General features: G+C 54.1%; 2 protein-coding genes across 4 annotated transcripts in view; one reads left to right on the top strand and one right to left on the bottom strand.

Annotated features, from left to right (window-relative positions):
• DRC1 (dynein regulatory complex subunit 1) overlaps nt 1–8,661 on the top strand; it is a 265,623-nt gene extending 256,962 nt beyond the window's left edge. For all 3 annotated transcript variants that reach the window (XM_050753628.1, XM_050753627.1, XM_050753629.1), the window contains 7 exons: nt 61–173; nt 1,359–1,448; nt 2,135–2,224; nt 5,202–5,431; nt 6,605–6,748; nt 7,089–7,191; nt 8,409–8,661. In XM_050753628.1, coding sequence (XP_050609585.1) covers nt 61–173; nt 1,359–1,448; nt 2,135–2,224; nt 5,202–5,431; nt 6,605–6,748; nt 7,089–7,191; nt 8,409–8,465 — 827 coding nt within the window. In that variant the 3' untranslated portion in view covers nt 8,466–8,661. The remainder of the gene's footprint in view (nt 1–60; nt 174–1,358; nt 1,449–2,134; nt 2,225–5,201; nt 5,432–6,604; nt 6,749–7,088; nt 7,192–8,408) is intronic.
• A 568-nt stretch (nt 8,662–9,229) lies between these two features.
• Nucleotides 9,230–23,164, bottom strand: part of OTOF (otoferlin) — a 103,224-nt gene continuing 89,289 nt past the window's right edge. Inside the window, exons 32-47 of the mRNA XM_050753866.1 lie at nt 22,824–22,853; nt 22,296–22,424; nt 20,119–20,185; nt 19,081–19,217; nt 18,814–18,948; nt 18,428–18,565; nt 17,659–17,786; nt 17,384–17,554; nt 16,583–16,743; nt 15,672–15,814; nt 15,191–15,279; nt 13,802–13,900; nt 13,415–13,656; nt 12,542–12,720; nt 12,337–12,437; nt 9,230–10,242 (exon numbers count right to left, since the gene is read on the bottom strand). Of these exons, the coding sequence (XP_050609823.1) occupies nt 10,062–10,242; nt 12,337–12,437; nt 12,542–12,720; nt 13,415–13,656; nt 13,802–13,900; nt 15,191–15,279; nt 15,672–15,814; nt 16,583–16,743; nt 17,384–17,554; nt 17,659–17,786; nt 18,428–18,565; nt 18,814–18,948; nt 19,081–19,217; nt 20,119–20,185; nt 22,296–22,424; nt 22,824–22,853 (2,130 nt within the window). The 3' untranslated portion in view covers nt 9,230–10,061. The remainder of the gene's footprint in view (nt 10,243–12,336; nt 12,438–12,541; nt 12,721–13,414; nt 13,657–13,801; nt 13,901–15,190; nt 15,280–15,671; nt 15,815–16,582; nt 16,744–17,383; nt 17,555–17,658; nt 17,787–18,427; nt 18,566–18,813; nt 18,949–19,080; nt 19,218–20,118; nt 20,186–22,295; nt 22,425–22,823; nt 22,854–23,164) is intronic.

Raw genomic sequence — 23,164 nt, 5'->3', positions numbered from 1 at the left:
CTAGGTCCAGAAATCTTCTTCTTTTTCTTTCTCTCTCTCCTCCCCCTGACCTGTCTGCAGAAGAGGAGGAGGCAGAAGAGGCCGCCTCGGAACCAGAGTCCTACCTGGACCTGCCGAAGCAAATTTCTGAAAAAACTACCAAGAAGATCCTGATGCTCCTGTGTGACGAGTCGGTGAGGCCAGGCCGGGGCTGCAGCAGAGGGACTCGCGGGGCTGTGCAGCTTCTGAGGCCTCTGCCGGGCCAGTGCTAGCCTGGAGTCAGGAGCGGGCCAGTCCTTCCCTGGCCAAGCCCAGGGTTGGGGCCTGACGAGCAGAGTTGGGGTGGCCCCTGGACTTCAGGGCCAGTTCACAGAGGGCTTGCCTCTGAGCTGGCCCAGCTGGAAAATGGGTCTAACCCTGGTTGGTCAGCATGGCACAGTTCAGGCCAGCTGGAGGGCTCCTGCCAGCTTAAAATGATGCTGCTTCTGAGACAGAAGTGGCACCAGCTCACCTCCATGAGCCAACTTGCTAAGTGACGTGGCCATACTGACATGGCCCTTCTCAGGCGCTCGTGTTGGGGGTTACTCTGGGTATGTTAGGATTTGGATGTTTGCATTGTGTGTTAGCAAATATGGTTAGACTTAGAATAAAAGCTGTATTGAGCTGGTTCAGCTGGAAGTCGGGTTTTGATCAAACATGGGCAGTGTTGGTTTGGATCTTATGGTTCTGAAGTGGGTGTTCTTTTGGGATAGTGGGGGCAGTTGCCTTTGGCTGGCTCCTGCCACTGAGGGCAGCTGCTGCTGAAGGGGTCAGGTGGCAGGTTCTGCCCTCTCAACCTGCAGCTGGATGCAGAGACCCATGGAGCCCTCCCCCAGGCATCCCAGCTCAGAGCAGGCACCGTGTCTGCTCAGCCGCCCTCTCCCCTCCACCGCATGTGTGCCGTGTTTTGGTTTGGGGTGCCCACTGCCCTCCGTGCCTCCCTGGCCTGCTGCTGTGTTCTGTAGATATTTGGGGACAAGACTATGAGTGAAGCAGGAGCCTGTGACTGGGTCAGCTTTGGACTGTGGTGGGGGCCTCAGGAGTTTGCCCAGTGGCTTGTGGGTGAAGTGGGTTGGTGCCCTTCTGGGTGGGAAAAGCTAAGTCTGTGGTGAGGATGGGCTTTGTCCCTGGCCTTGCTTGTCCCTGGCCTTGCTCCCTGGGGAGGGGGGTGCTGATGGGCACCCTGAGAAGGCTTTGCTGGGGCCCACTGCTGGCTCCCATCCCTGTGTGTCTGCTCCATGGCATGGTCCCTGGAGTGTTACACAGGGGGCAGCTGCAGACCCTGGGGCTCGCTCCTGAATCGTTTCCCCGACAGGAGATGCCTTCTTCCTTCTCCCCAGGGGTTCCTCATAGAGAGCAAGCTGCTGAGCCTTCTCCTGCCCCTGGAGCAGAATGAATGCTATCTGTTGAGGCTGGACGCCATCTTCTCCGTGAGTCCCACGGGGCTGGGAGGACACGGGCAGGGCTGAAGCCAGCTGTGTTCTCAGATGGCCCTGCCATTGCCTCAACCCTGGCAGTGGATGAGGGTCTCCCGGGGCTTCCCCTGCTCCCTGTCACATCCTTCCCTTAACCTGCTCTCCACACAACACATTGGCCTCAGACTCGCTGCTGTGTCTCCCACCCCTGCCCCTTCCTCTACTAGCATCTTCCTCTCAGGTTGTAGGTTCTCCCCGACACCTCCAAACTCAGATCTGGTCTCCCCGACACCCCCAAACTCAGATCTGGTCTCCCCGACACCCCCAAACCCAGATCTGGTCTCCCCGACACCCCCAAACTCAGATCTGGTCTCCCCGACACCCCCAAACTCAGATCTGGTCTCCCCGACACCCCCAAACTCAGATCTGGTCTCCCCGACACCCCCAAACTCAGATCTGGTGCAGCCCCACTTGGTACCCTCACAGCCAGGGATCCATATGGAGCAGTTCCTGGCTCTATGAGCATTGTTTCTGTGTGTTCTGATGTGTGTGTCCCCAAGTTCACAGTCGCTTCCCAGCGTTGGATGAATGCCCTCCATAAGCCAAGCCTCCTGCTCTTAGGAGCTGAGCATCCATCAGCTGCCCAAGCCCGTGGCCTCTTTGATGGGGTGTTTGAGCAACCATCCTGTTTTTTGCCCCAGGCCCTTGGAATTGAAAGTGAAGATGACTTGTATAAACTGGTGAACTTCTTCCTTAAATATCGAGCTCACCGTTTATCTTCCAGTCTCCAGGTAAGGCAAGGTGCAAAGAGAAGAAAGCATTTTATTTATTTATTCATTTATTTATTTAATTATACTTTAAGTTCTGGGATACATGTGCAGAACATGCAGGTTTGTTACATAGGTATACACATGCCCTAGTGGTTTGCTGCACCCATCAACCCACCACCTACATTAGGTATTTCTCCTAATGTTATCCCTCCCCTAGCCCCCAACCCACTGACAGGCCCCGGTGTGTGATGTTCCCCTCCCTGTGTCCATGTGTTCTCATTGTTCAACTCCCACGTATGAATGAGAACATGCGGTGTTTGGTTTTCTCATCTTGTGGTCGTTTGCTGAGAATGATGGTTTCCAGCTTCACCCATGTCCCTGCATTTTCAATTCTCCCAAAGCCCCCAGAGCATGGTACTGCCTTTGAGTAGTACTTCTGGAGACACAGCAGTGCTTTTATGTCAGGTATAGCTAACTTAGCATTTTCCTTATTGTTTATCAATTTGTCTCTTTGTAAAGGGAAGGATGGCTTGGGGGTGAGATGCTGTTCTTACACTGAGGCCCAAGGAATCTTTTCCTGCACCCTCCCTCACAACCAGGTCTCAGCCACTGTAAGAGCAGAGCCCACCTGGTTCTGAATATTTTGATCCTTAACACTTTCCTGCAAGGCAGGGCCCATTTGTCCTACATATATTGATTGTAATTGATTTCAGAAGGTGAATCAAATATTAACTATTTTAAAGAAATTGCCATATTAAAAGTTGTATAACGTTTTAATTTAAAAATGAAAAATGTGGGCCAGGCGTGGTGGCTCAAGCCTGTAATCGCAGCACTTTGGGAGGCTGAGGCGGGCAGATCACGAGGTCAGGAGATCGAGACCATCCTGGCTAACACGGTGAAACCCTGTCTCTACTAAAAGTACAAAAAAATTAGCACGGCATGGTGGTGGGCGCCTGTAGTCCCAGCTACTCAGGACACTGAGGCAGGAGAATGGCATGAACCCGGGAGGCGGAGATTGCAGTGAGCTGAGATCGTGCCACTGCACTCTGGCATGGGCAACAGGGCGAGACTCCATCTCAAAAAAAAAAAAAAAAAAAAAAAAAAAATGTGAATGAAAAATGTTTTTAGTACTGCTAGCCCAAAGCTGAGTATCCTAACATGCCTCTAAAAAGAGTTGGCTGGGCTAGGCGCAGTGGCTCATGCCTATAGTTCCAGCTACTTGGGAGGCTCAATTTAGCCCAGGAGGTTGAGGCTGCAGTGAGCCATGATGAAGTTCAGGCTGCAGTGAGCTATGATTGCACCACTGCACTTCAGCCTGGGTGACAGTGTGAGACACTGTCTCTAAGAAAAAAAAAGAGAAAAAAAAAGAGTTGGCAGAATGGACAAAACCACAAAGCCAAAGCCATAAAGGGAATAAAAGCTATATTTGATGCCAGAATTTAAAAACAATTCTGTAGGGCAAAAATCATCATAAGCAAAGTTAAGAGATGAATGACAAGTTGCAGAGAAATATTTTCAACTTGTATCATAGTTAAGGCCTCATTTCCTTAATATATAAAGAGCTCTCAGAAATCAATAAGAAAAAGACCAAGAACTCAAGGAACAGATAACAAATATGAATGAACAACTCCTAGAAGAGGCAATACAGGTAACTCTTAAACATATGAAAAGATAATCAGCCTTCCGTGTAATAAGAGAAATGCACATTAAAATGCCTGAATTCCATTTTGCCAACCTGTTATGTTGGCAAAAAAAAAAAAAAAAAAAAGCTTGATAACACAGCAAGTATAACATAGTGATGACTGAGGTGTAGAAAACATGTACACTCATAAGTTACTGGTAGGAGTATAAATTGTAACCTCCATTGAGGACAGTTTGGCAGTATCAATTACAAAACTATATACACTTTGCTCTGAAATTCTTCTTCTTCTCTTTTTTCTTTTTTTTGGCGACACAGTCTTGCTCTGTTGCCCAAGCTGGAGTGCAGTAGCATGATCTTGGCTCACTACAACCTCCATCTCCCAGGTTCAAGCCATTCTCCTGCCTCAGCCTCCCCAGTAGCTGGGATTGATTACAGGCACCTGCCACCATGCCCGGCTAATTTTTGTATTTTTAGTGGAGATGTGGTTTCACCATGTTGGCCAGGCTGGTCTCGAACTCCTGACCTCAAATGATCTGCCCATCTTGGCCTCTGAAATTCTTCTTCTAGGATTTTATTCTCTAGATATATCTCAGTACAGTTGAAATGGTGTATTTATTGTAGCTGATTCACTGTAGCATTGTTTGAAATGGCAGAAGATTCAAAACAACCTAAATGTCCATCGTTGAGGAATCTATTTAATAATATGTGGTACATCTACATGATGGGGTACTATAAAACTGTGGGAAAAACCAAAGTTCTTTTTGTATTCACATGAAAAGATATCTAAGGTTTACTGGTATGTGAAAAAGCAAACTACAGAACTCCATGTGTAGTATAGTATCATTGATGTCAAAACGAAAAGGAGAAGTATATATGGAAAGGTATGCACATGTATTTATATATAGACATTACATAGAGATACTATTTCCTTGGAAGGAACCATAGGCAACTTGATAGCATTCATTTGCCTGTGGGAGGTCAATTGCATGAACTGCAAGATAGGAGAAGGAGGACGACCTTTTAAATTTAACAATTAAAACAAAAATTTAATTTGCATTATGATTCAAAAGGAAATTTATAACATGTAAGTTTTATGAATGTCAGTAAGATGAGCACCTAGGAGACCGGATTTAGAAACAGAACCTTTCCATTGTCTCATAGCCTCCTAGTGCCTCTCCCCATCCCATCCCCCTTCTCCCCACGCTTTCTCCTGTTTCTATCCCTGTGTAAATGTCTCCCTGGGAAAGCTTTCTGTCACTTTCCGTCAACTTTTCTGGTTTTTCTTCTCCCTGCCTCTCTCTCCATGCTCATGCTCGTGTGTCCCCAGCCCACAGTTGTCCTTGCATCTTTCTCCAGATCAAGTCCTGCAGTCAGGCGAGCATGGAGAAGGCGAGCATGGAGGAGACAAGCATGGGGTCAGAATTGGAGCTGGCAGAGCAGACGGAGATGGAGGGAGCAAAGGAAGAAAGCCTGGTGGAAGGGGAGAAGGAGGAAGAGGAGGAGACCCCACCCTCCCCCTGGGACATCCACCCCAATGATGTCCTCAAGATTCTGGAGGCCTTTGTCATGGGTCTGAAGAAGCCTAGGTGGGCTGCGGGGCTGGAAGGCTTGCCTGAGACCAGAGCCAGGGGAGCTGGGTGGGCTGGGGAGCCAGGCAGAGTCAGTGAGTGGAGAAGAGTGCGCTGGGCAAGATACGAGGACTAAGGACAGGGCTATCTGAAGGCAGGCTAGGGCAACCAATCACTGGACAGAGTCAGGAAAGCAATAGGGCGTAGTAGTGATTTGTGCTTTTTTCACTCATCATTCATTCAGCAGACATGCATTGAAGGCTGCCATGTGTAAGCACTGTGGGGACACTGCCTTGTGATCAGAGCAATGGTCAAAGCACATTCAAGGTGCACCGTTGTTCAGAGGAGGAAATGGCCATTTCCATTTGGCACGTCAGAGAGGGTTTTGGGAGGAAATGGCACCGGAACTGGGTGTTCCCAGGCAGATAAAATGGAGGTAAGGGCATTTCAGGAAATGGCAGCATGGGGAAGGTCAGGTCTGTTCAAGAATCATCACAGGAGGTGTGGCTGGTGGGTCAAGGGCCTGGGAGGTGGCACTGGTGGGTGGGGAGCCAGCCAGGTGTTGGAGAGCCTTGCCCAATGTGCCCAAGATCTTTGTCTTTACCCGTTGGTGGTGGGAGCCAGAAAAGGATTTGAAGCAGCTGAAGAGCCATGATTAGCCTTGTATTTTAGAGAGATCATTGTGGCGGCAGGGAAGGGGCGAAGCCAGATACAGGGAGAGCATCAGGAGGCTTGTCCAGGTGGGAGGTGGGGATCCTCCAGATAAAGGCTGTCATGGCGGGATGGAGAGGCCATGACTGAATTCCAGTACTGTTTTGGATGCGCTGGTGCAAGAGACGGGCACAGCGATGAGCTGTAAAGCAGTGAGGTAAACTGACTGGGAGAGAGAGGGGTGGATGAAGCACTGATCATGCCCTCACGAAGGTACCGGTGGTACCGAGGCAGGAACGCTGACAATAAGCATGTGTCCTTTCTGAGAACCTGCCACCATCTAATAAACTGTGTCCTGTCTGAGAACCTGCCACCATCTAATAAACTGTGTCCTTTCTGAGAACCTGCCACCATCTAATAAACTTGGACTGCTGAGTGGGAAGGTGACAGGTGGGAAAGCAGTAGGCCTGTGACTGGCACTGCTTGGGGGCCTGGGTAGTACCCAATGGACATGACAGTCACAGTGTTGTTGGCCTTCAGGGACTCGCGGGCCCCGCCAAGAGTGCAGAAGAATATGCGCAACAACTCCAAGGACTCAGAGTACTGGCAGGCCCTGACCACGGTAATCCCTTCCTCCAAGCAGAACCTCTGGGATGCCCTCTACACAGCCTTGGAGAAGTACCAGTAAGTGTGCATGTCATGGAGCAGGAGGGTGCTGGTGGGCAGGTGAGGAATGGTTGCTGGGAGCAGCCGTGTTTGCTGCCCCACTGTCCCACCGAACCTGGGAGGGAAGAGCTGCCCTTGGCAATTCCTGTGTCGGTGGATCATGTGGGGCGGTTGGCTCTTGGGCCCTGGCCTGCCTGTTCTGTTCCTGCTAACCTGGCTCACCTGGCGGCTGGGTGAAGCGTGTAGCTTCTGGAGTCTCCCTCCACCTGCAGCCAAAGCAGAAACACCAAGACCCTGGCCCCTACTTGGCAGAGGATGGAGGATTCAGTGAGCCTCTAACTGATTTTTTTGTCCAAAGCATTGTCTTGACCCAGAGGGCCAAGCTACTGCTGGAAAACAGTTCTCTGGAGCAGCGGAACACAGAGCTGCAGGCACTGCTGCAGCAGTATCTGAACTCCAAGGTGGGCAGCGGGCCTTCCAACGAGGGGTGGCAGGAGATGGGTGGGGCGGGGGGACTGGAGCTGGGATTAGGGAATGAGGAGTCCCCTCCCACCCAGAGGCAAGGGAGCTTTGCGACGTGATGTGAAAAATCAACAGTGACACCTTGAGACAATTACTGGCTAAAGGAGTAGATCTTGCCTGAAGTCTCCTCCAGGACAGCTCAGGTGTGACAGTGTCTGATACCGTGGTTTCTGGTGCCAGTGGCCTGCTGGGACCACTCTGTGTGAAGCAGTGCCACAGCCAGGAGCAGCTCCCCAGCTACAGAGCCTCCAGCTGTGCTTTCTTCCATCCTCACACCCGCTGTGTGAGGTGGACAGGGCGGAAACGATGCTCCTCATTTCACAGAAAGGACAATCACAACTTGGAGAGTTTGCAACTCATCCAGAGCCTGGGCTCTTTCCACCCGCCAGCCCGGGTTCCCTGCCTGGGATGTGACTGGAGGGTCGTCCTCGCATGAGGGAGGAGGCTCTGCTGGGGCAGATATTCCCTGGCCCCCATCTGTGCCCACCCCCACAATAGTTGTGGGCAACTTCCCCATGGCCTGGCAAGAGGAGGAAGGAAAAATTCCATTGCTAACATTTCCTGCTCTGTGGTGGAGGTGCCTGCGGCTGGGGCTGTAGGCCAGGAAGGTCATGACACAGCTGTTAGTTGCACACGTGTGAGGTGACTGAGGCCAGCTCCAAGTCCAGCCACAGGGGCTGTGTGGCCCCAGCACAGTCCCAGGTCCCAGGCAACAGCTGAAAGGGGGATGTTGTAGTGAGCCTTGGCCTCATAATGACCCTTGGCCTGTGACAGGACCCAGACATTCTGGACAGTATGGTTCCTGCTTCCACAGATGCTACTGTGTACAAGAGGCTTGGGGAGGAAGAGGTGGCGCAGGCTAGACTGGGGATGGCATGGGTGCATGGAGAGAGGAAAGGGGAAGATTGCAGAGAATGGATGGGTGGGAGATGAAGAACGCTACCAGAGGTCACAGCTGGAGCAGAAGCTGAGCAAGAAGGCTCAGGCGTGTCTCCTGCAGGAAGGCAGCCTGTGGGTGCTCAGCGTCTCTCAGCTTTGGAGAGGAGATGCATGCAGGGCTTCGGAGGCCCATGGGAGAGCCAGCGTGGCTCGCAGGGGTGGCAAAGGAAGGAGGGCCCTGGGGAAAATTTAATGATCTTCACCCTTCCTTTTCCAGATCAACTCGGAACTGCAAGTTCCTCCCACTCAGGTGTTGCGGGTACCCACAAAATAGAGCTGGAACTCCAAAGGCTGATGTGTTAGGGCTGGCCTGATGCTGGTGTCTATGCGGGAGCCAGCTCATATCACCCACTGGGACGCACCTGGGCCGGCTCTCTGGATTTTCCAGGGCTGTCTTTATAGCCTGTCGAAATAAGGAGCCAGAGGAGTTACCTGTGTCCTGCATTATGATTAAAGCCTTTTAAAAGTTGTGGCTGAATCCTATTGAAATAAGGAGCCAGAGGAGTTACCTGTGTCCTGCACTATGATTAAGCCTTTTAAAAGTTGTGACTGAATCTCTTTAAAGAGGGCAGGTCTAGCAAGACCAGGCCCTTGCCCCTACCTCTGTGTCATGAGGGGACTTTGCCCCAGGCTGAGATTGTGGAGTGAGTCAGAGGCCGAGGCCAGTGGCGTGGGGCTCCTTTCTTGCTTTCAGGGGAAGCTGGTTTCCATGGGTGGCGGCTGGAGCTTTTGGGCCCTTGTGGAGTCTTCAGTCTTCAGACTGGCCCCAGACCTGAAGGATTCTTTTGGTGCTTTGGGGGCCCCTGGGCCCAGGCTGGTGTAACCTTTGGGGTATAGTGTAAGACTCCTCCTGTGGGCAGCCTGGGTGGGCAGCCATGTGCCCGAGATCTGCTTTGAACCCTGGGCCACCAGAGGCCACTCGAAGGGGAAAGGCCACGGGAGCCCTGCTGGTGCGGAATCCACCAGCCTAGAGAACTGCTGCCTCTGTCCCGCACCTGCGGCTCCTCCTCTCGACTTGACCAGTGCAGACCTGTCAGCTCAGTGCTTGACTTCTTTTATTTAGAGAAAAATCACCACTCAAGAAAAACAGCCAACAGAAAGCCAGACACAGGCAGGGGCAGCACTTGATGGGCCAGCTCCCAGCTGCAGCTGAAAGGGCTGGAAGGGCAAGGGGGGCAGGGGTGGGAGGGCAGGGTGTGCCCAGGATGGGGAGTCCCCTCTGCTGCTCCTCACAGCTCCTCAGCTGGGCTTGGGGGCACTGGCTGGGGCAGAGGGAGCTCTGGAAGCTATGGAAATGCACAGGCAGGACAGGCGACGCCCTGGGAAGCGAGAGGAGCCAAGTGGAGCCCAGCAGTGACAGCACAGCCACCCTGGGACTTGTGGACAGGGTCTGGCCCCTGTTGCGGATCAAAGACCAGTGCTATCTGAAGGGGACACGGCGGGGATACCTTTTGCTCGTTCATTCTTTTCAAAGCCCTGGGTACTGACCCCTGGTCCTTGGTTAATTTCACTAAAGCTTCAATCCTGTACTTGGAAGACCTGGGGAAGGTTTCAGGAGGCTTCCTCTGGAGCCTGGGCCTGAAGAAGGGTGGTACCTCAGCCAGATGGGGCAAGATAGACCCATTCCAGGTTCCCACCCCATCCAAGGCTCCCCAGCCCACAGGCAGGGGTCAGAGGGGCAGGACTGGGCAAGCCGCAGCCTGGGGCAGTGAGGACAGGCGGCCCCACAAACAGGAGGCAGGCTCTGGGCCCAAGGCATGAAGAGTGGACACTGGGCTCCTCAGGCTGCCCAGGGGAGATGGGAAAGAGTCCAAGCCACTGCAAGGAAATGTGGCAGGGCCAGGGAGTGGCTAGCGGGAGCTGGCGGCCTTCATGCCCCAAGGAGCTTTTTGACCATGTAGCCAGGGAGGCTGTAGAGGAAGAGGCCCAACATGAGCAGCCCCAGCAGCGCCAGCACAATCTTGATGATGAGCCACTTGTACCGGGTGCAGATGAGGTACTTGATGGACTTGAGAGGGTTGAGGAACCAGACGAAGGCTGTGTCGGGCCGGCTGGGAAGTGGAAGAGAGGAGCCGGTCAGCCAGTGGGCAGGAGCTGCCTCCCAGTGCACCCCATCCTCTGTCCTTCTGGACCCCCAAAAGCCCTGTCATGGCCCCAGCCCCAAAAGCAGTGAATGCTGGAGGCAGGGTTTGAACCCATTTCTAAGTACCCGACTTGCTGCTTACAAAACTCTATCCTCTCTGCAGGACCTTTGGAGCTGGAATCTGCTCCCAAGGCCTTGATGGGAACTACTTGCAGCATGGGGCAGCCTTGGCCCTGCAGGCAGTTCTCATCGTTAGCAAGCTCCTGCGGTTAGCTCGTTCTATGTGCTGCCCCATGTCCTCGTGAGACCGGTGTTTCGCAACCTCTTCCTTTCTGATGGACGTAAATGGCTGCTCCCACCGGGCCCTGCTGAGGGTCTGAGCGGCCCCTGTGGGGCACGAGCCGCCCTCACCGACCTTCCCACTGTCAGGGTGCAGACCCACTCCACCTTCCGCAGAGCCTGCCAGCCGAGAAGCACCTAGCCAGCCTCACTATCTGTCGTTTGTGTTATAAAAGCAATAGGTTTGGTAAAATGTCAAGATACAGAGTGAAAGTACTGAATATGCCTTTTCAAACTACTGCCTCCCAGAGGACATGGCGTGCAGCCCCAGAGCTGAGCTCAGTATTGGTGGGGACACAGAGCTGGGGCTTGGGTGCAGAGCGCCTGGTTTTGAATGGTTTTCACAGGTCAGTTAGGCACCTCTATCAACCTCGGTTTCTTCATGTATAAAATGGGGTTACAAGCAGTACCTACCTCCTGGGGTTGGTGCAATGGCACAGTGAGCCAGTGCCTGGGGAACTCTAAGCACCTGCAGTGGGTGTTCAGGCCATGGTGGCTATGAAATGTTTGAGCTGAATGGAACTATGATTCCGAAGGGCAGAAAACAGCCCTGGACTGGGAGGTCACACACTGGTGAGAGCCATTTCCAGACCTGTTGGCTAACCCTGGCCACACCCTTCCCTTTTCTCTGTCCATAGCTCAGCTTCTTTCTGCCAATGAAATTGGACTAGAGTCTGGGAGAAACGTGGCTGGGAGCAGAGGTGGTGTGCAAAGAACACAGGATTGGCAATTTGGAAACCTTGGCTTGAGTCCCGGCTCTACCCTAATTTGCTGGGTGACCTTGAGCAAGCTACTTCACCTCTCTGGCTTAATATGGGAAAGTGTAAAATAGTCGTTTCTAGTTCTGAGAGTCTATTCTGTCATGAAAACTGAAAGTTGCTGTGCATGTTTGGGCTTAAGTGTGTGCCTGTGTGTGCTTGAGTGCATGTGTATGCACTTGTGTGTGGCACGTGTGTGCATATATGCTTGTGTGTGTGTGCATATGTATGCACATTTGTGTTTGTGGATGTGTGCGTGTATGTGTGTGTGTGTGCGCGCGCCTGCCTAGCCCTTGGTCCAGAGGAAGAAGTGAGAAGTATCAGACCCAGGAGGCCGCTGGGCTCAGGCCCCGAGGATCTTCTTGACCAGGTAGCCAGGCACAGAGTAGAGGAACAGGGCGAGGAGGAGGAGCAGCAGCAGGAGCAGCAGCAGTTTGAGGAGCAGCCAGCGATACGTGTGCCATAAGAAGTAGCGAGCCGACTTGAGAGGGTTCAGGAACCAGATGAAGCTTGTGTCGGGCCGGCTGGAGCATGAAGGGTAGAGAGTGCAGAGGAGGGACAGGGAGGAGAAGGGGTTGGGTGTAGCGAGGGGCCCTGACCAAGAGGGAAGCTGCCCTGGGCTGTGTGTGCAGTTCTAGGCATCCCTCTGGCCATCAAGGCTGGCCGAGGCCCCAGAGGCCACCACTGGAGCTGGCTCTTCTGCAAAAGCTAGGAAGGGAAGAGCGTAGTTTATCTCTGCTAAATGGGGCCTTTCCCAGGAAAGGTCCTGCTCTCCAGTACTCCTAGCCCATCCTCTGGTTCAAAGGGACGTTGCGGGATTCAGGGCCAGCAGAGAGCAGGGAGGAGGCTCCCCTGTAATGAGGCTGTGGCCCAGGAAGAGATGGGGTGTCTGAGGAGTGTCTCCTTCCTGTTCCAGTGCCTCCAAGAACCAGAGTGGGGAGGGGCTGGGCAGGCAGGGCACTCACTTGGGTTTCTCTAGGGGGTCAGGTTCATTGCGGGCCAGGCCCACTGGGTTCTTCTCTGCCTCCTCTGCTGTCAGTAAATGCAACTCAGCTTCCACCTTACCCTGCAGAGGACAGACAGGTTCCAGTGTCCAAGTCACGTGCTGGGCCCTTGGCACCCCAGCTGGGCCCAGCCCTGCCTACTGCCCGAGCAGGAGGGGGTGCGCACCGTGAGCTCAAACTCATCGTTCTCATTGCGGGCCAGGAGGGGCCACCAGCCTTTGACGCGCTTTTGCTTGAAGATGGACACCAGGGGCACGTCCACCTCACCGGTGGCCATCTCCATGGTGCACTGCTTGGCTGTCTTTGCGCCCCGCGGGAACCGGTTCAGGTCCAGCTCAATGGCCCCTGTGGCGACCTCAGTGTCAGCTCTGAGTGAACAGGGCTGGGGTGGGGTGGGGTGGGAGTGGGGGTCTGGGCTCCTCGTTCCCTTGGTTGCTGAGTGCAGACCTCCAGGAGCCCAAATCTCATCCTCCTGCCTCACTCCCAGCAACTGGCCTCAATGCAGGTGTCCTCGTGGGCTTGCTGGGCAGCCCCAGCCCCCACGCTTTACTCAGGTCCTTCTTTCACCCCAGAGGGTCTCTCCTGGGGTCTCCCCTGCCACTCCCTGCCACACATCCATTCTATCAAAGTCCTGCTAATCCCACAAGCTTGCAGATGCAGATTAGAGTTTTAGGGGGAATCCCTGATTTACAGAGAAGCAACCTGAGGCCCAGGGAGGTTTCCCGACTCCCTTAGGGAGCCTCTCCCCTCCCCCATCAGCACTGACTGCCCCCTCCTTGGTGTGTCCAAAGCTTGTGGTCAGCCTGGTTATGATACTAAGGACATCTGCCTGGGGACGGTTAGGTGGGTCCTTGGGGGCGGAACCCCGTCAGACATCCCTGGCTCTGACAGGCCGGAAGCAATAACGCCTTGTCCCCCCAGGGCGGGGCTCTCCCTGTCCTTGTCCCCCCAGGGCGGGGCTCTCCCTGTCCTTGCCTCCCCAGCCCCTGCCCCTCCTCAGTTCTGGATTCTGAGCCCCCATCCCTGCCCTGCTATGCACCCAGGAAGTCGTCGGCAGAGAAGTGGTCCGCATCCCAGATCTGCAGGGTGAGCCGCGCGGGGATCTTGTACTCGGTCTCATCCCAGGAGAACATGGACTCCTTCTTGGAGATGACGATCCTCTCCTCCGCTGCCAGGTAGTCGAAGGGGAACAGGTAGCGCCAGTTGAAGTTGCCCTCGCCAGTGAGGGAGTGGTAGTGGACGTCTGTGTCCTGCTTGTCCTCCTGCTGGCCCTTCAGCCACCTGTGGGCGCCACATCTCCAGACCTGCAGCCAGGCCAGTGGGACCTCTCCCACCCACAGCCACCTTCCCTCTGCCTCCTTTCCTGCCCCCCGGGAAGCAGGGCCTGCCCGGCTCAGTCCCTCTCATGCAGGGACTGCTCACTCACCCCCTCACGAAGATGTCACTGGACTTCTCCCCTGTGAAGAAGTCGTCGTCCTCCAAGACCACCTCATCCGTGTTCCAGATGATGACCCGCAGCTCGTACCTGGGCCCAGGGAGAGAGAGCTGGTTAGCAGACCCGGGTGGGGGTTATGCCAGGGTGCCAGGGCTGGGATGGGGCAGGTAGAGAGGAGCCCTGGAGACTTGGGGTCAGCACGGGGCCTGGGCCAGGCTGGGGCTAGAGTGGTTCGGGGTGGGGGAAGCAGAGGCATGAGTGAGAGGGCCCACCAGGCACATGGCTGTGGGCGGTGGGGGTGGCGTGGGGCAGGGGGCGGGAAGCCAGCCTCTGTCTCAGATGCTAGTTCCAAGAGAAGTCTGCATTTAAGCCCAGTAGCCAGCAATGGAAGCCCATGGAAGCTGTATGTCCTTGTCCCCAAAGAGGATTTTCCCCTCAAGGTTTAATTGTCATTATGAATGATGTAGTTCATTTCAATTATTAACAGTGAGGCTGAGTCATTCACTAAAAATTGATCCGAGCCTGGCTCTCCTGGGATTGCAGACAGGGCCGCGAGCCCAGAGTGGCCCAGCGGGTTGGGTGCTCCCTAATGACAGGCCCTGAACAGCCGACTCATGGCCTCAGGTTTCCAGGACATTCCTGGCAGAATTGGCTGCATGATTTGCCGGGGCCAGCGCCAAATGGAAATGCAGGGCCACTTGTCACAAAGAATTTCAAGATGGCAACACAGGAGAATGGAAACAAGAGTGGGACCCTGTGTGGCTTCCTCCATCCCTGAAGCCGGCCCTGAATCCAGTCACTGTCTGGCAGCTGGACTCGAATCTGCCGCTTTACGGATGGGAAACCTGCGTTCTTTTCACGCCACCACCTCCTGCCTCTTCCAGGCACTCACTCCTGCATACGTTACTGGCAGGCACTTCAAGAAAACTCGGCGGAACATCACACTAGCCTGGATGTGAGGACGACCCAGGGGTTCTGTGTGTTGTGAAGGAGTGCGTCAGTGTGGGCATGTGTGTGAGTGCCCACGGGAGTGCTATGCTGTGCGTGTGTGTGTGTGCACGAGATGCATGTGTATGGGTGCGTCGACCACGCAGATGCAGTGCACCGGAGTGTGCTGTGTAGGGCTCATCTCCCTCACTGACGCGGGGTGGAAGGCATTGTCCTGCCTTAGCGCATGGGGACTCTCCAGGGCAGGCCCTAAACTCTATTGATTGGTTGATCAGTTTCTCCCCTATAAGGCCCAGTGGCCACACCCAGGCCCCAGAGATGCCAACTGGCCAAGGCCATCTGGGCCTGAGCCTCCCACAGGTAGAGTTGGGCCGTGGTGGGAAGTGATGGGGTGGGCCGGGAGGGAGTAGCATTGGGCCCTGAGCCGCTCACTTCTTGGGCTTCCGAGGGGAGATGTCCAGAGGCGTCCCAGGGGCTGGCATGTCCATGGGGAACATGTCCACCCACAGCTCCAGGCGGCCCTGAGGAAGAGGGTTGTGGCAGATCTCCTAGGGTCTTCTCCCTCTGCCCAGGAAGATCAGCTCTCCTCTCCCTCCTAACCTTTGTTCTGTCAAGGACCCAGTTCATCAGTTTCCATCTTTGGATGCCAGGAATTCCTATGATGTCACCAATAGCCAATCACAGCTTCTGAGGGAGACAACCTAGGTCTCTGCCTGAGCTGATGTAATTCTCACTCAAAGCAAAGACACTTGCCATTCAAGTTACCCTGAGGGGCCTTGGTGGGGAGGTGCCTGCCAGGCTTTCTGGAATGCAGCGGACAGCATGAGGCCTGGCTTCTACCTTTACTGACTCAGCTTGGGAATCCCTGGTCTCCAATACCCAAGACCCCCAGTCTTGGCCATGCAAGTGTCACCTGCTCGATGCCCGGCTTGTCGGGGTTGAGCAGCGGCCTGGTCTCCACGTGCTCTGGCACCAGGCGGCAGCCTGCGCGGGGGATGTCCTCCCAGTGCCTCAGGGCTGACAGCGCCACGTGCTCGTCCGTGGGCTTCCTCTGACCTGTGGGTACAGGCAGCTCAGCTGCACATATGGCTCAGCACAACCAGGAGACCTTTGCTGGGACTAGGGATTTAGGAGCACAAAGAAGCCCCTATGCCATCACCTGTTTACCCCACCTCCTTTTCACTGTTGGGGAAACTGAGGCATAGAAGGAGAAGTGGCTTGCCCAGGGTCTCAGCTGCCCCACAGGGCCAAGAGAGGTCTGTGCCCTTGGTCCTCTGCTTGGGGAAGTTGACTGGAGAGCCCTGCTGGGCTGTGAGAGAGGGGTCAGGGAGGGGAGAATCCACTTCCTGTCCCAGCACCTGACAGTGATCAGATACCAGCACGGACACCTCCCGATTCTCTGCTTCTCTGGGACGTGCCTCATGGACAGAGGAGTAAGGAGAGTTTAAGGATTAGAGCCGGATGGACCTGGGCCGTTGCCCTTGCTCTGCCTCTAAAGAGCCACATGACCTTGGGCAAGTCACTGGAACTAGGATCTTGGTTTGTTCATCTGCAGAATGGGATGCAGATAGCCTCTCTACCTCCCTGGGATTTGGACAGAGAGAAAGCAGGTGGGGCTGCCCTGGAGGAGGAGTGGAAGCACAGAGGCGGGGCATAGGAGCGGGGCTCTGGGGTGATGAGCAGAGGGTCACTAAGCCCAGGCTTAGGCTGAGGACACCCCAGGCTAGGCTGTGGGGTTCCCCAGGGAAGTGTGGACCCCTCCTGGCCTCTGAAACCTGCTGGAGAGGGGGCAGGTGGCTGCGTCCCCCTCCAGTGCCCCATTACCGTTCTCGTCTTCAATCTCAGAGGGCCCGGTGAAGACGCGGTTGGCCACCTTCACTCTTCCGGGGGGCCCAAAGTGGGGGCCGTCCACTTTGCTGTCTTTGCAGAGGCGGGTCAGGATATGGCTGGGCTTCATGGGGTCCCGCCAGATATTGTAGCCGTGTCTGCGGGAGGGGACACACAGGCTTGGAGGGGCTGGGTAGGACTAAGCCATCCTGGATGACAGCTGGTTGTGGCCAGTTCTCTAAAGCTGGCTGTTGCCCTCATCAGCAAGTGAGTCTGATTCCTCCTGCCCTGGGCCCCAGGCTCACCTGAGACACTAGGGCTGCTGGAGGCTGAACCCTCCTGCCTTGGCCCTTCGACCACATATCAGTGTCCCCAGCCTAGCCCCACTGCATCCCCTCACTGTGCCCACTCCTCTGGAACCTCAGAGACTCCCTTGAGGAAACTGAAAACCAGAGAGGTGAAGGGACTTGGCCAGGGTCACACAGCCTGTAAGTGGCAGAGCTGGCCCAGATCCCCAGGGGACTCTTCCTGTCCTCTTCTGGCCCCCACCTTCCCTAGCCCACTTGTCTCTCCTCATCCTGCCTCCCCTGTCCTGCAATCCACTGGCCCTCTCCTTGTTTTGGGATCTGCAGTCCTGTCCCCTGAAGGCTGTGCCCAGGGACTATAGGGGCAGAGGCCTGGCCTGGGACAGAAACCACAATATTTCTACCTTCTCAAATCACCACTATCTGAATCTCATTTTAGAGTGGAGGCGAAGCAGGCACACTGCCCCCACCCTCTGCCCCACGCCCCACACACGTGGAGTAGGTCTGGGCGATGCCGCAGGTGGCGCGGTGCTTGCTGTAGAAGCGGTTTTCCAGGTCGATCTTGGTTTCCCCAATGAGGTCATCAGTGCCCACCAGGTCCCAGTCATACACAGCCACTGTCAGCATGGATTCCATGGGGAAGGAGGCCTCGATGTCAAAGGACCTGGTGGGGGTGGAGTTAGAAGGGTTTAAGGATCGGCTAGGGTGAGAGGTGGTCTGGGTTGGAGAAGTTGGGGTGTGGCAGGGGAGGGCACCAAGAAGCCTTACTTCCCAAACACAGGGTTGAGCTGCTTGGAGATGTAGTTCTCCTTGTCGCGGATGTCGGTCTTGCCTAGCCGGATGGCGATGTAGGGGTCAGCTTTGCCGTTGATGTCGGCAGGGTGCAGGTCCGTAGCCTGGGATGGGGAGGAGGGCTGCCTGAGCAGGCTCCCATGCCCTGCTCATATTCAGTGCTCCTGCCAGGCTGCCTGAGGGTCCTATGACAGTGAAGGGCAGGGGCAGGAACACTGGACCTGTCAGGAGGCTTGCTCTGTGACCCTAGGCAAGTGGCTACCCCTCTCTGGGCCTTGATTTCCTCCTCTAGAAAAGATAAAGGCTAGACCAAATGATTTCCCTGGTGCCTCCCAGTCTGGGGCTGTCAGTATGCAGCTTCTTCTTCTTCTTTTTTTTTTTTTCTTTGAGACAGAGTCTCACTCTGTCTCCCAGGTTGGAATGCAATGATGTGATCTTGGCTCACTGTAAGCTCCACCTCCTGGATTCAAGCAATTTTCCTGCCTCAGTCTCCTGAGTAGCTGGGATTACAAGTGTGTGCCACTGCACCTGGCTAATTTTTGTATTTTTGGTAGAGACAGGGTTTCACCATGTTGGCGAGGCTGGTCTTGAACTCCTGACCTCAGGTGATCCTCCTGCCTTGGCCTCCCAAAGTGCTGGGATTACAGGCGTGAGCCAGTGCACCCAGCCAGTATGCAGCTTCTTTGGTCCCTCTCAGATGGGAGGATGAAAGACTTGCAAGGAGGGGAAGCGATGGGAGTCTCACCCGGACCACATAGACTCGGACCAGCACATTGATGGGGTCATTGCTGGGGATGCCCTGGAACATGCCGTAGGTGGGGTCGTAGCCAGCTTCCCGGGACACGTCCTCTGGGAGTGGCACTTTGTACACGCAGAGGGAGCCCTGGGCAAGACAAATGTGGGTCAGGCTGTAGGTTTGCCTGGCAGGGGTGGCATTCGAAGTAGCTAATGGCACCGGGAGGGCTGGACCCTGATGTGGCAGGGCCTTCACCCTTTAGCTGGTGAGTCATGGGAAAGTCCAGGGCTTCTGGAGGGAGTGACCAGGGCAGTGGTGGGAGGTGAGTGGGAGAACCTGTGGTGGGGCAAGGGCTGAGGGGTACTCAGGGGCTGGGCCCGTGCTCCTGGCCTGACCTTGAAGCGTCCCACAATGCGCTCCTCCTCAGTGGAGCCATCCTCGTCATCCCCAGTCTTGCCCCGAAGCAGGTTGAAAGTGTGCAGCCAGTCCTCAAAGTTATCGAACTCGCACTCCAGCTCTTTAGGGTACACCTGAGCCAGACCAGGCCGTTGGGGGGTGGCTGCTTGGTTTCTGGCTTTCATCCTGCCCCACCTGCAGGATCACCGCCACCACCCCACCAACGCCCCCGCGTTCCCTAGAAGGACCTGCTCCCAGGCTCTCACCTTAAGCTCATCAATCTTAGGTTTCTTCTTCTCAGGGGCCTCAGACCCCTGGCCAGAGCCAGAGCTCTGGGTTTTCTTCCTCTTCTCCTCTTTGGCAGCCCTTGCCTTCTCCTTGCCCTTCATTGACCCCTTCAGGCCTGGCCAGAAGCAGAAAAGGAGGTGGAGCAGAAATGAGCAGAGCAGGAAGGCTTGGATTGGAGACCCAGCTCTGTCGCTAATTTGCTTTACTAACTTAACTCTCGGATGTCCATGTGCTGTCAAATGCAGATAATACTTCCTAGCATGCCCGCCTCATGGAGGTGCTGGGGGCCCCAGTGAGTTTATGCCTGGGAAGGTGTCTGAAGACTGTCATCATGCCCTTTGGAAGAGAGGGGCAGGAAGGAGCATGGGTTTGGGGGTGGAGGCCTGTTGCCACTCAGTTCCTTCCCCACTCACTTTCCTTACTAGCTTCCCTCTTCTTGTCCATAATAATAACACTCTGTATTAGCATTTCCCAAACTGCATGCGGTGGAGCACCAGGTGCAGATGCTGCTGGCATGCTTTAGAAGAAAGGGTACTGTGACCCAATAAGCTGGGGAAATATTTTACACTGTGTCTTTCTTTTAGAGATGTATAATAACATTTGCACAGTAAAGGCTCTGAAAAGTCCTGCACCAGAATAAGCTGTTTCAATCAGCTTTTCCTAAACTAATTTGACCAAAACTAATTTGTTCCTTTTAGAACACCCATAATTTTCTTCATGGAAAAGAGTCTGGAAAATGCTGGATGGAATGAGCTCTGAGGTCCCTTCCAGCTCTGATGTTCTGTGGCTGTAAATGTCTGTCTATCACCGTGGGTGCTGAACTGGTCAGAGTAAAAGCCTCCCTAGACAAGGGCCTTAGCTTGCTCAGAGCCCACAGACTACTGATGCTGCTTCCCTGGCTACTAAGGCTGGGAGGACTGGCGGGAGGGGAAAGAGAAGCAGGTGGTGAGGTGGGCAGGAGAGCCAGCTACCCGGGGCGGGGAGGAGGAGGCAGAGTTCCAGGTTCCAGGGCTCACCCTCAGTGTTGTCCACCTCCTCCTTCTCCTCCAAGTCAATTCCAGAGGGCTCCTGTTGTCGAAGTTGCTGCCAAAAGATGAGATGCAAAGGAGAGAAGGTGGGTTTCCTGGGGAGGAGTCTGTTGACCCCAAACTGTGGACCCAGACCAGTCTTAATGCACTAGAAGTAGAAAATCTTCCCCACTGCATTTCAAATCCACCATGTGCTCTGCTTAAGTTGATTTAAAGAAGTTTATAAGGTGTACAATGTGACTAGTGGTACTTAGGGGTTTATGCATCTGTGGCACATACACACCATGGAATACTATGCAGCCATAAAAAAGCATGAGTTCATGTCCTCTGCAGGGACATGGATGAAGCTGGAAACCATCATTCTGAGCAAACTGTCACAAGGACAGAAAACCAAACACTGCATGTTCTCATTCATGGGAGGGAATTGAACAATGAGAACACTTGGACACAGGGAGGGGAACATCACACACTGGGGCCTGTCAGGGGGTGGGAGGCTAGAGGAGGGATAACATTAGGAGAAATACCCACTGTAAATGACCAGTTAATGGGTGCAGCAAACCAACATGGCACATGCGTACCTATGTAACAAACTTGCACGTTGTGCACATGTACCCTATAACTTAAAGTATAATAATAAAAAAAAAAACAATACCTTGCAATAAATATTTATATTTTCTACTTAAAAAATACAGTGCATTTTAATGTTGCTTTTAGTGGTATTAATAAATTGTTTTAATGTAGAAAAGTATAACAGTAAGAACATGTACTATATTTTCTTTCACTCAGCACACCCCACCCTACTGGAAACGAGAATAAATCTTACTGAAAACTAGAAACCGGGTTTCAACTAAGTCGCCACCGCCACCTGGTGGCAGTCTGTGAAAATTGCAGGAGTAGAGACAAGACAACAGGCAGCCTTTTGCAGCTCCAGCCTGGCCAATTTGATGGTGGGAGAAGAGACTACCAGTTGTCCTCAATGATCTGTTCTGCTTTTTTAGAAGTTTTGCTGGGCACACAGTCACTTTGCTAAAGATTACATTTCTCAGCCTCCTTTGCAGATAAGTGTAGCTATGGGACTAGATTCTGGTCAATGTGAGTGGAAGTGATATGCGCAACTTCTGGATTGGGCCCTGAAAGAGAAAAGCATATGCCTCCTCTCCTCTTTAACCTTTCCTGTGCACTTGAATTAGAACATGATGTTGAGTCACCTCCAACTCTACAGATGTCAGAAACAAGAGGTCAGGATCTTAGTCCTTGACACCACTGAGCCACCATACCAGCCTAACCCCCACTCTCTGAGATGCTATGTGAGAAAGAAACTGTTGTCTTGTTTACGTCACTCTAACTTGCTACAGCAGCTTAATGTGTGCTCTAATAAATATCACACCCAGCTTAGGCTGCAGAAAGGGCCTGGGAGAGAATGTGGCTGGATCAGCTCCAGCCCCACTAAGGAAACACAACTGCAGGCATGTGCCCTTCCTGGTCAGGTGGCCAGTCGGAGCACTGAGCTAGGCAGGCAGCAGGCAGAGGACACAAACAAGAGAGCAGAGAAATGCACTTTCTGGGACTTGCAATCTGGCCAACAGATGGAACCCACATATGTGTAACAGGGGAAGAATCATTCACGTGCCGATGACCAAGATGTGTAAAATAAAACAGTATGAAGAAGAGTCGTAAGGACTACTGATAAGCATTTGTTCCCTTATGGCCTCTGAGAACATGTTTCTCCTTTTTCACAAAGGTCACTTCTTCTTGGACGCCTTCCCTGATTCCCCCAAGCCATGATTTGCCTTTGTTATCACATAGTCCTCTAAGTCTCTGTTTACATGTCTATTTTGCCCAGTAAACCGGGGGCCCATCAGGGCAGGTATGGCATCTTTTGGCTCCCATAGCACCTAGTATGGAGCCTGGCTCATCGCAAATGCCAAGAGGCATTTGTGGAATGAGTCAATGAGGACAAAAGGAAACTAAGCCAGGGAAGGCAGATGGGACCATCATCTTGGAAGGTGAGTTCTGAGCTAGGATTTCAAGGATGTGAGACAAGGCCATCCCAAGCTCACATGAATGGAGGTGGGACCCAGCTCCGGGGGCTGTGGGAAAGAAGCTGGACAGGAGGGTCTGAGTGTGGAGGGGGTCGCCTCCCCTCACCCTGCCCGAGGTCTCACCTCCTTCATGGTGTCAATGGAGGCAAAGTACTTGGACCACCAGTCCAGCATGCTCTCATCTGGCTCCTCCTCCTCCGGCTCCTCTGCAGTGCCCTTCTTCTTCTTCTTCTTCTCCTTCTCCTCCTCAGCCTGTAGGTTGGCCAGGTCCAGAGTCCTACATGGGCCCCTCCTGCCTGGACAATCCCGAGGGCCTCCACCCATTCCGTCATCTGCTAGCAGGAAACCTTGGGCTCCATAAGGCTCTGTGGGGCCACCTATGTCCAAGGGGCAGGGTCTTGTTTAATGGAGGAGGTGCCATGGGCCACAGAGGGTCATGACCTGCCCATGTGATCCACTGGCCCAGGCAGGACTGGCACTGAGTCCTGCACTCACCCAGCTCTTTTTCACTGCATCTTGGGGGAGATGTGCTGGCCCAATCATGCGGGGGCGGGGGCTGGCTCTGTCCCTGATGCTGGACCCTTTGACCTGACACCATTGCCAATACAGGACCCTCTCACCCCAGAGCCCCTGCATGGCCCCCACACTCACCACATCCACTTTGACAACAGCTTCAGAAGTCTGCAGAGGAACCAAGGAGACAGGGGCAGAATTAGTCACTGGGGCCTGGAGTGGCAGGCAGTGGCCCAATACAGGGCGTGTGGAGGAGCCGAGATGGAAATTACTGTGTGCTGGCAGCCCCTGTGCCCTCAAGGTCAACTTTGCTTTAATAATAGCATTCTGACTGGTGAGTCTGCAAAGGGTCTGAGTGAGGATGTTTCTTTGGGTGGCCAAAGGAACAAGGGGGTGTGTTCTAGGCTGGCCCATGTTCTGCCCTTCCCTGTAGGGTCTGCAGCGTGTAGGCCACTTCCACACCCAACCCCCAGGTGGTA

This window comes from Macaca thibetana, chromosome 13 (genome assembly GCF_024542745.1).
Source record: "Macaca thibetana thibetana isolate TM-01 chromosome 13, ASM2454274v1, whole genome shotgun sequence".
NCBI classification, from domain to species: domain Eukaryota; kingdom Metazoa; phylum Chordata; class Mammalia; order Primates; family Cercopithecidae; genus Macaca; species Macaca thibetana.
Note: the sequence above shows the minus strand (reverse complement) of the source record. Positions and strands in the feature narration are given on the sequence as shown.